Source organism: Chenopodium album, chromosome 2 (assembly GCF_948465745.1).
Source record: "Chenopodium album chromosome 2, dcCheAlbu1.1, whole genome shotgun sequence".
NCBI lineage: Eukaryota > Viridiplantae > Streptophyta > Magnoliopsida > Caryophyllales > Amaranthaceae > Chenopodium > Chenopodium album.
The window spans coordinates 22,077,889-22,091,651 of NC_137835.1; the positions used below are offsets into that span (position 1 = coordinate 22,077,889).

At 33.4% G+C, this 13,763-nt stretch overlaps 1 protein-coding gene across 1 annotated transcript; it reads left to right on the top strand.

Annotated features, from left to right (window-relative positions):
• Positions 1 to 1,187: 1,187 nt before the first annotated feature.
• Positions 1,188 to 8,676, top strand: LOC145584387 (plant cysteine oxidase 1-like). Its single transcript, XM_081641243.1, has 5 exons — positions 1,188 to 1,722; positions 4,672 to 4,793; positions 6,385 to 6,541; positions 6,631 to 6,831; positions 8,333 to 8,676. The coding sequence occupies exons 1-5, from the start codon at positions 1,470 to 1,472 to the stop codon at positions 8,449 to 8,451; spliced, it is 852 nt and encodes a 283-aa protein (XP_081497369.1). The 5' UTR covers positions 1,188 to 1,469; the 3' UTR covers positions 8,452 to 8,676.
• The last annotated feature ends 5,087 nt before the right edge of the window (positions 8,677 to 13,763 follow it).

The window sequence follows — 13,763 nt, forward strand, 5'->3', positions numbered from 1 at the left end:
CAAGTGTATTTGTCTTATGGCCTAGGTGGCACTTGACTTTATTTATCAGTGATGATTTGATAGATGAGTACACATATTACAATATTTTTATGCCACAATAATAATCATGTGGTATCTTTGTCATATTCATCGTGATTTCTAATAGCAACTACAATGATTGTAGCTAGAGACTTGCTTACAATATTATATAATCTCTAGCTACTAGCTTAACCATTGGAGCTAGAAAATGCAATTAGGTTGGAAATAAAATTACTAAAACAAAACAAATAAGAATAAATAAAATGAATTTTATCAACTTAAATTAAGGAAGTGTGGTCCATTTAAATCATAAGCTATTAGCTAACCATTGGAACTAAAAAGATAATTAGCTTAAAAGCTTATGTGGCATGACAGACTAATTTGACAATTAACTTGCCATTTGAGTGCTTTAATATCCAAGTATGAAATTACTTTTTCTACATATTTAGAAATATTTTCGATATAATATTGGATTGGAATTTGTGGGAAAAAAAATTACCAAATCTTATTTTACCATTTTTCTTGGTTTGAACCAAATCACATTATTGCGATTAAAATTACAACTATAAACATCAACTTTAGGGGATTTTGCATTTATTGACACCAACTTGTATTAGTGATATGATAGTGACATGTTAATAATGGCATGTTAGTAATTACACCCACAAATCAACAAGTATAAACATATAGCCTTGTAAGAAGCACACCTAATAACTCGACATTAAACCATAAAACAACTTTAAACTGTCAATCATTAGAATTCTCAAGTCTCCTAAACCCTAAACCAGATATTTTCAAGTCTTCTCAACCCTAAACCAAAACAATGTTCTATCGAGAGTGTTCAAATATGAATTATTTCATACCATAATCAAGTGATTTGACTGAATTATTTCATATCATAATCAACCGATTTGATTGAATTATTTCACACCACAACTAACTGATTTGACAGATCTATCAATATCTTCCCTTTAAGGAAAAAGATATCCTAAAATTCAAACCAAACAAGTACAATTGTACAAATGTTATTCTAGTGGGGTCTAGACAATAAAAAATTGCATTAATTTAAATCTTACAATAGCTCATATTTCCATCTTAATTTAGTCTTATTACCATATCCAAACACAATATTTTAATTCTAAAAATAAAAAAAATCAACCCATAAAAAATACTTGCTGGTTTTCTCTACCGTTTCGAGTCCACCCAAGATGGCCCCTGGTTTTCTATATCCTTCCCTCTGTTTATATAATCACTTGAGTTTCTCTTTTACTTTTCATTCAATTCAATCCAACTCAAAAACGTTGATCTCAATTTCCCATTCCAATTTACTCCCAAAGAATTGACAGATCTACTGTTTACAATACGTATTTTTCCTGTGTTCTTCCTACTGCAAATTCTGCACACCAGGTGTTTGTTAAAATTCCTCAAAGAACTCCAAAACCCTTCTTCAGATGAAAATGGATGCTGGGTTGGTTGAACATAGAAGGGAGATTAATGGGGTTGTTAATGGTAAGGTTGTTAAGAAGAAAAAAGTGAGAAGGAGATCATCTTCTTCATCTTCTTCTTCTTCAAGTACTACTACCATGAAGAAGGAATTGCCTTTTTTCACTTTGCAGCAACTTTATAGTTATTGCAAAAATGTTTTCAAAGGTCCTGGGATTGTTCCTCCTCCTCAAGATGTTCAAAATCTCTGCAACATACTGGGTGAGTCTCTTTCCTTAATTTTGGTGAATTTGATTTTTGGTGTTAAATTTGATTTGGACTTTATAGTTTTTCCCCTGAATTCTACCTTAATTTGCCTTAAAAGTGATTGCATTTTGTTGCTTGTCATTTTGTTAGAATGATATAAGTTCCAAAATTAAACTTTGCTTGTAATGTTTTTTGGGTAATTTATTTTTGGATTGTTTCTTTGATATTATTTATATAAAATTAGACTATGGGTATTTGTTATCAAATCACGTATAAAATTTTACGTCATTGCCCTTTGTGTCTCTCTTTGATATCAGAGTATTACTCTAGTATACTAGTATGTTACCATTTATTTTACCTGTTTTAGTTATGATTATGTCAAATTCCACTAAATGTAGCTTCATGATATAGGTTATGACGTTATGTAAAAAGTTGAGAATGAAACTTTTATTAGATTCATAATAGCACTCTTCATAAGTTCGATTAGAGAGCTTCCTGCATTGGATTGCCGTTCTCCTGCATTGTCTTTAAGGAACTTGATTGTTGAATTCATGTCAAAACTACTGTTTGTAAATGGCTTGTGCTTTGGTACATAATTGACTTGTCAAAACTACAGTAAGCAAATTGGTTGGATTATGCGGTAGTGGTATTACTACTTACTAGTATAAGCTTTAAGAAGTTATGCGTGCAAGTGTCTAGCTTATGTTAAGTCACAGTTCTGGTTACATGGAATTTTTTTGATGTTAATGGTATAATATATTATGCTTTCATGGACTAGTAATTTGTCTTGTTATAGAACAATAAGTTATGCGTGCAAGTGTTTGGCTTGAGTTAAGATAACAGTTTGGGTAAATGGAAATTTTTTTGATGTAAATGGTATCCCACATTATGTTTCATTGACCAGTAATTCTTCTTGTTATCGGTCATCATTTTTCTTTTTCAATGTTGGCAACTCCGGAGTTATCCACATTTTTCCGTTTCTTATTTATTTGTTTGTGTAGATATCACCTTGATTAAGAATCTACCTATTTTGTGCCATACAGCGGAAGATGATGCCATATCGATATTAGGGCTTTGTGGGGGAGGGGGGGGTGTTCGGTGGGTGGAATAATTTCAATTTGAATCATTTTGAAGATGTTCTTATGCTTGTTGTAGCATTTGTCGGTGAACTTTGGTTGTTAATTTAGGCAAGAGATAAGCTACTTTCATCAAGAGTTTGCTAAGGTTGATAGGTTATTAGGGTTTTGGGGTTTGAAGAAATCTACTTTCACTAAGTGCTTGCAGATGACGTTATGAACTTTCTGTGATGGAAACAGAATTTTGGCTTTTAGTTAATGAAAGGAAAAAAAAGAATGAAGTTAAGAGGAATAGATTTAACTAGATTGGTGTAATTAAATTGCTCATTTACGATATGCACTTATTGATTTCATGTGTGAAGCAACTGCTTTAAGTGATTTCAGGGGCTATGGTGTCGTTTAGTGCACTACTGCAACTGCTTCCTTATTGATATTTTTGTCTCCTTTAAGTGATGTTTATCTTTTACTAGTTTCCCTCGTGGAAGCAAACTATATTGGGAAAGGCAATCCTAGTATAATGTTCCCAAAAAAAAAAGAGAGGATTTTTTTTTGTTTTTCTTATTTATAATTACCGGTGCCAAATGATCAGAAAAATGGTTTTTATATTGTCCTCCCTTGGGATGTATATGTATGAATATTAGGCTGATTAAAAGTTGATGCAATGCAGCTTAGGGAAATCCCTATTAGTCACTGGGATAATAGAAATTTAGTGTTGCTTGTTACAGTACTCATTTGTTTTTGGAGGAGTTGGCAAGAAAGTTAATCCTTTTTTTTTTTTTTTTTTTTTTTTTTTTTTTTTTTTTTTATAATATACAGAATCTGAAATATTGAATTCATTTCTAAATTTGGTTTAATAATTTTTTTCTAGGGTAGATTTTATTAATGTATATTTAATCTTCTCCCCTCAAATACCCACACTATAGGTGTTAGACTTGTGGGAGTTTATGGTTGTTGCTTTGATTTGTCATGAGATGGTTTTATTAATGGAATTTAGTTATCTCAATACCTTAGTTTTCACTTATGTAGAATCAAGTGTGAATTTTGTTCCTCAAAAAGTGTGAATTTTCGATAACTCACTTTCATTATCGCCCATCACTGCTCAGTTTCACGTTAAAAGTTATAAAACTTTCACAGCTTCAAATATGTATTATAATTAATGAGTGATTTGTGATAAACATCAACTTATTCTTGTAGTTTGTTTGTTTTCTGATTAATATATTTGTTTACCCAACATGATAATGAAAAGGGTTGGATCGTAACGTACCTTACCTGTTTCCTTTTTATAGGGGAGACAGTGGGGGTTTGATGTCATCAAACACATTAATAAATTATAAGCATTAGTACCATCCACCCTGACATATGGGTTCTTTTCATTTTATGCTGGAAATTTTTACTGTTTCAAATTGTACAGTGCCTTCTCTTTTCTTGGTGTTGGATGTCAGTTGACTACTCTATTGTACCTTATTACATTATACGTAGTATAAAAAAAGATGGGAAAGAAAAGTATGGGTTTGACAGCTTATTATGCTAAAGTTACTGTTTCTTCTCCAGGAAGTTAATACCAATTAGCTAGGCCAATTAGCGTACTTACTAGATTTTTACTTCTCTAATCATCAATTTTCATATAGATAACAGGTGCTTTATAGTAACATGACTTGCAATAGTAACACCCTAGCAATTTTCTTGCTCCGATGATCCATTAGGAGTCTTTATTATGACTTCTTTCTCAATCTTGTTTTCATCATATATTTGGTTTTGTAGAATTTCATAGATTGTATGCATTGTTGCCTCATTACTTTTTACTTGTACGTGTATAGAGTTGACACGTGGTTCAAGGACATTAAATTAACTTAGATTTGATCCTGGTATTATTGTTGTATGTTTTCAGATTGCCTGGTACCTGAAGATTTTGGACTGAGTAGAGATCTCCCATTTTTCAAGACTGAAAGTTGTGTCAAGGGAAACCCAAGAGTCACATACACCACAGTCTACAAGTGTCGGGATTTTTCAGTAAGTGAAGTAAACTCGATTATATGGTTTTTCCTTTCTCTTCAACTGTTTTCTACCAAAAACAAAGCTTTAGTCCTAAAATGATTTGGGGTGTTTTCTATCGAATTGAAATTTTTTTTAGGAAATATTGACAAGAATATTATGGCTTTTACCCGGTCTGTCATAAATAAAACCACCTTTTGATAATCCCCTAATAAAATGACCTTTGCGCACGATCTTCCAAAAATAGGTTAAAACACCAGTAACTTGTTTAATAGGTTAAGGAAAGACATGTGTCACATTACGATTGGTTATATTTTTTTTAATTTCAATTTAAACATATTTCTTTTAAAAAAAATTTATTAAAAATTAAAATCCTTTCCTCCAACCACCAACCTCCCCCCCCCCCCCCCCCCCCCCCCCCCTTTTAGCCACCTCTTCCCCTCCCACCCCCTAATTCCGGCAGTTTACTCTTTTCCCCTCCAAATTTCAACCACTACACTGCTTCCCCTTCCAAATCCAACAGCCCCACATTCCCCTCCAAAGTCCTACCACCACATCCCCTTCCCATCAAATTTCCAACCACCTTACCCCCTTCTCCTCTCAAATTCTACCATCCCACCCCTTCTTCTCCAAAATTCAACACTTGTATTTGAGATGGTGAAGCCGAAGGTGGTGGTGGTGGTGAGGAGAGAGAACATGAGATCGCGCGGAAGGTGGTGGGGGTGAGCAGATGGCGGAGGGAGGAATTTAAAAAAAAAAAAATCAAAATCAATTTATTTATTAAAATCCTTTTAAAAAGTAAGAAAATTATAATAATTTTTTTTTTTTAAAAAAAAAAAACACTAACCAATTACAAAGGGACAAGTGTCATACTAACCTATTATACCGGTTACCAATCGGTTTGCCCCATTTATGGAAGATTATGTGCAAATGTCGTTTTATTGGGGTGTTATCAAAATGTGGTTTTATTTATGGTGGACCGGGCAAAGGTCATAATATTCCTGTCAGTTTTTCCTTATTTTTATTGATTGAAAAGATTTTGTACTGATTGTCTAGGGGTTTTTTTTTCCCCCTTTCTTTTCACATGAAATATTTTGATTTTTTAGTGATTTAATTGTTTTTTTCCCAATCAAAACTATTATACTGCAATCAAATTTTACTGAACATTGTTTTTATTAAGTTGAAGGGACCAAGGCCTTCATATTCCGGATTAATGCATTAAATCCTCTTGATGTGCTATGCATATTTAATTAACATCTAATCTTAGCTCATACTCCCTCCGTTTTTAAATATTTGCTCCATTTCTCTTGGGCACGTTTGCCGATGGTAATCTTTGATTAATAATTTCTTTAATTTTCAACAAGTATAAATTCTAACAATTGAAAATTATTAATTTATTTATTGAGACGATTCCAACAAGTACCCACAAGACTATATTTTTTCTTATGTATTAATCACAAATATTAATCAAAGTAGGACGGATGATTAGTGCAAAAAGTAGAAATGAAGCAAGTATTAAAAAAACCGGGGAAGTATAATGTTGCCTGCCAGAATTCAACATTCAAGTTACAATGGCTTCTTCTGATTGTCTGATTTTCTCAAACTGCAGTTGGTGCTTTTCTTTCTACCAGCATCAGCTGTCATCCCTCTTCACAATCATCCAGAAATGACAGTTTTCAACAAACTACTGTTAGGTAAAATGCACATCAAAGCATATGACTGGGATGATTCAGTAGACGTGGATTGTAGCAAAAAATCTTCATCAAGTAAGTCATCTGTTTTTTCAGTTCTCTTTAATTTGAATACGTAGTATTTTTGTACAGATTTTCCAATTGAACTTGAATTTTTTTTGCAGGGAGGTTGGCAAAATTAAAAGCTGACAGTGTCTTTACATCTCCATGTAGCACATCAGTCCTCTATCCTACCACAGGGGGCAATATCCATGAGTTCACTGCCCTAACACCATGTGCTGTTCTTGATGTCCTTGGACCGCCTTACTCAAAAGAAGATGGCCGTGACTGTACATATTACAAAGAAGTTATGTCAGCATCTTCAGGCAAGTTTCACCTCATATATTCTGATTTTTGCTGAATCTAGTCAGCCTTTACTAGTTACAACTTACAAGTAATGTTGAATACAATTGAATATTGATATTGTGAATCCCTGAGTCCAGAATTATTAAGGTTGTTTTAACACCTCAAAATTTAGGAATTGAATTACTTGACGAACTCTTCATTTACCATCCTGTTGAAAAAATTTTCCTCTCCCTCTCCGTTCTTTTTCTCATTATCATTTGTGTGACCCTTAGTGATAATTGCTAAAAATAAATAATTTTACACAAGCCTAATAATTCTCCTAGGCTCTAATCTATTGGAATATCTCCTAAATTCCTAATATATTCAGGTTAAGCTGTATAAAAGAGTGGAGCTTTGGAAAGGGTTTATCATCTACTCAAGATGAAAAGCGACATCATCATGTTAATGATCCTGTTTTTCTCCAACACCCCAATTTTTTTTATTTTTTTTTATTTTTTATTTTTGTATGACTTATGCTAGACATTTATGGATTCCCTGGTATAATCATGAAAAATAATACTTCCTTTGTCCCAATTTATCTACCCCGTGGACAAGAAAAAATGGTTGGGTGAATAGACTTAGTTAAAAAGAAATCAAAGTATGAGAGGAAAAAAAAATTAAAAGAGAAATGAGGCAAGTATATTTGGACTCTCCAATTAGGAAAACGAGGCAAGTAAATTGGGATGGATGGAGTAATAAGAAACTTAGAAAAGGTTGAACATTTATTTATTTATAAAAAAAAATGAAAAATAAATAAATAAAGAAGGTTGACTATGTACTTAAGAAGAGTCCAAGTAACATAGTGAAGCTCCATCTTCAATCTATCTTTCTCTACAATGTTTCTAGTTTAGCCACCCCTAAAAGTTCAGCAATCATCGCTTGTTCATCTTCTTTAATTAGGTGCATAATTGAATTAAGGGACATAGGTAAAAGCCTAAAGTGACAAGTAGGACTACCTATAATTTCTCTTATAATTTATTGCTATATGTTGACAAATATTTCTGTACATCCTAAAACAGTGACACAAGTTCACAATTATTTCTGAGGGAGAGTATCACTCTGATATTACCATAAAAAGAGGAAATAATACTCCTCACGTTAAGTAATGACATTGTCCTTAAAATTTCTATTTACTTTTTATCAACTCTGGGATTCAGAAGAATGTTATGGCATAACCGCATAAGGAGTATGTTACCATTTTTCAAATGTGACTAGTGTGTGTGAGGTGTGTTACAAGTGCACTGGACTTGAAGGACAGGGACAACTTGCCTATTGCCTTTTATGAACCAGTAGTTAATTTGCACCAAGTGCTGCTGTTGACAATAACTTGAATTATTATGCAAATTTATCAAATGCGAAATGCAAACATCAGAAAGAGGGATGCCAAGCCATATATGATTAATACGGAGCTGCTGTTAATTTTTACAATGTAATGAATATATGTGTACACTTTTGCTAATGATGAAATTTTCTAAAATGCAGATGAAACTTTAGCTGAGGTGAAAGAAGGTGAGCAGTCGTTCAGATGGTTGGAAGAGATTGAGATGCCAGAAAACTCAGAGATGGACGGAATAGAGTATTTAGGTCCAAAGATCATTTAGATTGCCAGCTAACTGGGTGTCTTATACACCCACGTTTCTGTAGTTGCTTTCTTTTCTTAGCTTATGGATCCTTTCTCCCCCACCTTCCTGTAACCGTTCTGTTCTTTTCTTCGCTTTTGGGGAAATTGGATCTGGTTATCATTTGAACCACAGGTTATAATTTGGTAACATTGCATTGTACATACTTTATCAAAAGAACTAGTGCTGCTTTTTAGTATACCTTTACCTTTATGACTAATTGTTTTCATAGGTCGCTTAGCAGCTGGATCAGCATTATTGAACCATGTAGGCATGTAAGGGGTGTTCAAAAAACCCGACCCACTTGACCCAACCTGACAGCCTGCAAAATACCAACAGGTAATTGGAAAAAAAATTTCAATTTTTTCGGGTTGGTACCCGGCCTGCTAAAATCCTCGGGTCATGGGCCATCCCTTATTCTGGTCGAGTACCCGTTGACCCGGTATCCTTTGTTTTTTAAATTTTATGTTAGGTTAAAGGAGGTAAAAAGTTTAGGGTTTTAATTTGTTTGAGTGGCAGCCGTAAGCCCCATTTTCTCTTTGACTCTCTCTCCTTCCTACGGCCCCGTTCTTTAGAGCTGCTTTGCTCTGCTGAAATCTGCTCTGCTATGCTATGCTCTGCTTAAAAATAGTACTTAAAAATAGCTGCTTCAATCTGCCCTGCCCTGCTCTGCTTCAATCTGCTCTTCTTTGCTTCAATCTGCTCTGCTCTGCTCTGCCAGAAGCTCAAAAGAACAGGGCCGTATCTCTCTCATCTATAATCCCTTCTTTCCTTCTCACAACCCAATATACTTATCAAAGTTGATAAATTCTTCCTATTTTCCATTGTTTCTCAATTTAATTGGAAGAGTACATTGTTTTACATAATTTTCAGTGTGAAATCAAAACTAAATTCCCAAATACCTCTACTTTGTCTACATAATTTCAACGCTTCAAGGTAGATTAATGGAATTTGGAAGATTTTCTGAAAAGGTTGTGAATTTGAGGATCACAATGCAAACAAAATGAGGAGAAGCTTCACTTTAATTTGAAAATTTGGAATTTTGGTTGGAAGTTGGTGTAAGAGATTTTCTCTTTCCTCGTTCACCGTCATTTTTTGTCAACGAAGGTGTTGTTTGGTTGACAAAATAAAACATGGAAAATTACAATTTCAGGATTTGAAATTCTTTCGGGTTGTGTTTGGAAACATGATATTCATTTTAAATGTTGGAATTATCAATTTAAATACTGGGTATTTGAGAAATATCAAAATTTCAAATTCTATTTATGTTTGGAGATGAGTGAAATTTTGAATTAAGTAAATGAACTTACACTTTTAATTCACATTAATTTTTCTTTCTCTCTACTCTCAATCTTAAATCCCCAAATTTCATCTCATCCTCTTGCTCAGATTATCAATTTTTTTCTTCAATAAACCTTGAAATTAAACCCAAATTTCTTTGATTATTTCATTAAAGTACTACCAAAGAAGTTCAAAAATACCCCAAATTATTCCCAAAAATACTCTATTAAATCCAAATTCCTCTGAATTTAGGAACTCCACCCCACCGGCCACTTAGCACAATAACCACCAAGCTGCACTACACAACCATCTTGAGCACCTTCTCCCTGCCAAACGGCGCAACACCAACCAACAACAACATCAACTCTCGCAACAACAACCAGACACACCACTTCTCCCGCAACAACACCAGCCACAACTCTTGCAACATTATGACAAATAGGGGTGTGCAAAAAAGGACTGAGACCGAAAACCGGACCGGGACCAGATCGGAATTGGACCGGATTGGACCGTTGGATTCCGGGTTGGTCTTCGTTCCTCACATTTTGTTGTTTCCAAGTTTTCGGTCCAGTCCGGGTAAAAACCAGAATATTCTAGTTCGGATCGGAATCGACTGGAAAGTGTATTTTCTTATTATTTAGGTGAAATTTTTATATTTTATGATTAAATTTTTTAAAAAAATTAGGTATAAAACTTTAATTTATAAATTCTAGGTGGAAAATAGGAAAGCACGCAAATAAAACACAAGACGTCCAAAAATGATGTATATATAAAAATGGAAAGAAAAAAGTGTTTAACCGGTCCATTCCAGTCTAAAATCAGACCAGACTGGATAAACAGGTCTAAACCGGAACCCAAACTGGTTAATTACGGTCCAGTCCCGGTCCTTAAAAATTGGTGATTTCGAATTCCGATCCGGTCCGGTTTTGGTCCGGTGCACAGCCCTACTTACAAACCCACGGACCTTGCTGCTCGTATCTTATAAATTTCCAAAAAGCAGCACCTGATTCGCCCACCAACAACACCATAAATTACACCAATTTACCGCTTCAATGGAGAATCGAGTTTCACTTTAATGGTGAACAATTGGAATGAGCATACACTTCAATGGTGGACTGAGAGGAATAATGTGATTACACTCTAATTGTCGATCAAGAAATTCAAAGCTTGTTTCAATGGAGGAGGGGCGAGAGAACTTGTGTAAGCTTCAATGATGAAGAACCCTAGGAGAGAGAAAAAATTAAGGAAGAGGTAAAACTTGTGTACTGCATAGGAGAGAGAGAAAGAGAGTTGTGCATTATATATATACATACATATATATATATATATATATATGTATGTATATATATATATATATACATACATATATATACACATATATATATATATGATTATTTTTATAATTGTTATGATTATTATTATGTTGCTTGATATATTTATTGTTATTGCTTGATCACACCTTTTATGCATGTTTAAAGGGAATTTGTACTTGTAATCACGCTTAATAAGATAATTAATAATCTTGTTTAGGCTAATGTGATTATAATTCAAGTGATCGCCAATAATAGTTTGTTTGTGCATTAATATTCAACCAACATAGATAAACATGTTTAGGGTAATCCTAATGATTGCATGTTAGTCAGAAAGCGCACATGAATATGAGAAGAATAAAGTAGAAACCTATTATTAGGGCAGGTTCAATCTCTTTTAGGTTGGATTTGTACCTTCATCCCCAAACTTCCAGTCATGGTTCCAGACCTATTGGAGTTGACGATCTCCTGGATCGTTAAGGGGTGTAACCTTCACCCTGTGAACGGTTTACAAGTTCCTAAAACTTGTTGGCAACTCTTTTGCTCTAGCTTTTTTCCCTTTGGACGCCACCATGCTTAAGTGTATGATCACAATGGGGTTAAAGTTTGGGGTAATGCTTGAAATATTCCCTACAGTAATATATGTAAAAAAAATACTACCTCTGTCCCATAATACATGACACAATCAACTTTGCACACATGCAAATGCACTATTTTGATTTTATTTTTATATAATTAAATATTAATGAAAATTATCTTTAAAAATATAGTATAAAACTTTATATTAATACCTATCTAACAACATATTTTATAATAAAATATATTTTTATTATGTTAGTAAAAAGTTATGGTCAAAGCTAATGCATAAATAATGAAAAAGTCCAACGTCTTATGTATTATTGGACGGAGGGAGTAATAATTGGGATACGATTATATACATCTCAATTTGTTGCTTCAAAATATGAGTATTAAATTAACTTATATAGATTTTAGTCCATCAAAACTATTTTAATTTGATGAAGCTTTATTTTTTCAAATTTAAAATTAATTGATTAATCAAAATTAATTAAATCAAGTTAGGCTTTACACTTGGAAAAATGAAAAGAATATAGCTAAAATATGGGCATGTGTTAAATCAAGTTGAGTAAATTTATTTAGTGAATATTTAATCAAAATTTTATCATAATAAATTGGAAAATTTGAATTTTAACACCACAAAATTCTAAAATGGATTTCAACACAAAAAAAAATAAAATAAAATAAAATAAAAATAAAAATAAAAATTTAACACCGCTAAAAGTTTTGAAAATTTGCTTTTACTGCCACTTAACTACTTCATGGATGAAATCCGTTAGTGGGCTCCACATTGCTTACGTGCCAGCATATTATTAGAAGAAAATAATTTTTTTAAAAAAATCCTAAATTAACCCAGCCACCACATCCCATCGCCGGCTGGGCAGCGCTGATTACTGCCCCACCCAAACACCCCTGCTACCGGCCAAAGCCACCAAATTCTCTGCCCTTTCCCTTTCCTTATCCCCCTCACTAAAATCGGCAACCTTGCCCCAACGACCACCAAAAACAGGTGGCCGTTTTTCGAACCACCCAAAACAGTCACCAAAAACGGGTTTTATGGGTCGAAAACGACCAATTTATGGCCGAGATCGACCACTTGGGCCCTAAACTGGTCGTTTTTTATTGTTAGTTGCCTTAAGTGGTGCTCGATTTTGGGTGGTTTGAAAAACGGCCGCCCATTTTAAGTGGTCGTTGGGAGGTCTTGTCGGTTTTGGGGAGGCGGGAAAGGGAAGAGACGGAGTTTGCGGCGATTGGGGCTAGAAACGGCGGTGTTTGGGTGGGGTAATGGCCGGCGCCGCCCTGCCGGCGGTGAGGGTAGGGTTGGCCGGGTAGTTTATGGATTTTTTTTTTAAATTTTAATTTCTTTTTTTTCTTTCTAAGCTAATAATATGACGACACGTGGCACAATAAACCCCACATAACGGATTTTTGGACGACAATTGTTAAGTGGTGGTAAAATCAATTTTTTTAAAAAAATTTGTGGTGTTATTATGAAAGGTTTTTAGTGTTGAAATCCTTTTTTTTTTTTTTTTTGTGGTGTTAAAAACTTAAAATTCAAATTTTCCTTATAAATTTACTAAAGCTTATTTAGGATTATGTTTATATAGATATCTAAATCTCATTTATCTAATTTAATGTACGATTATTGAATTTTACAAGTTGCTTGAATATTGAGAATCAAAGAATGGGTTGAAGAATTACCACTAACCAAAAATATCATTTACTAACCCATTCCATAATAGGGACGGTTATTAAATGACTACAATAAAATTGTGGCCATTGTAGTTGAGTGAATCACAACCCTTCAATTAATAAATTCATCATATTCATCCATTTAGTTGACTTTAAAATACACCTTATCAACTACCAAAAAAAAAAAAAAAAAAAAAAAAAAAAAAAAAAAAAACAACTTTTAATTAATATGGAGTACTAGAGCATTTGGTCGAAGGATATGGAATTGGAATTCATAATTTATCTTACTTGATTTTTCATTTTTTTTATCTTTAATGTTAATTGATTGGTTTCTTGAAAAGAGACAAATTTCATAACTTTTTTTCATCTTCTTCTTTTTTCCTCCCTTTAATGGAGGATGATTTATTTTTTGATAAATTTGATGAAAAAATTATG

Excerpts from the sequence above, each read along its gene's own strand:
- LOC145584387 (XM_081641243.1), top strand. The coding sequence starts at position 1,470 with ATGAAAATGGATGCTGGGTTGGTTGAACATAGAAGGGAGATTAATGGG. Across the intron at positions 1,723-4,671 it reads AAATCTCTGCAACATACTGG|ATTGCCTGGTACCTGAAGAT; the intron begins GTGAGTCTCTTT and ends GTATGTTTTCAG. Across the intron at positions 6,542-6,630 it reads TAGCAAAAAATCTTCATCAA|GGAGGTTGGCAAAATTAAAA; the intron begins GTAAGTCATCTG and ends TTTTTTTTGCAG.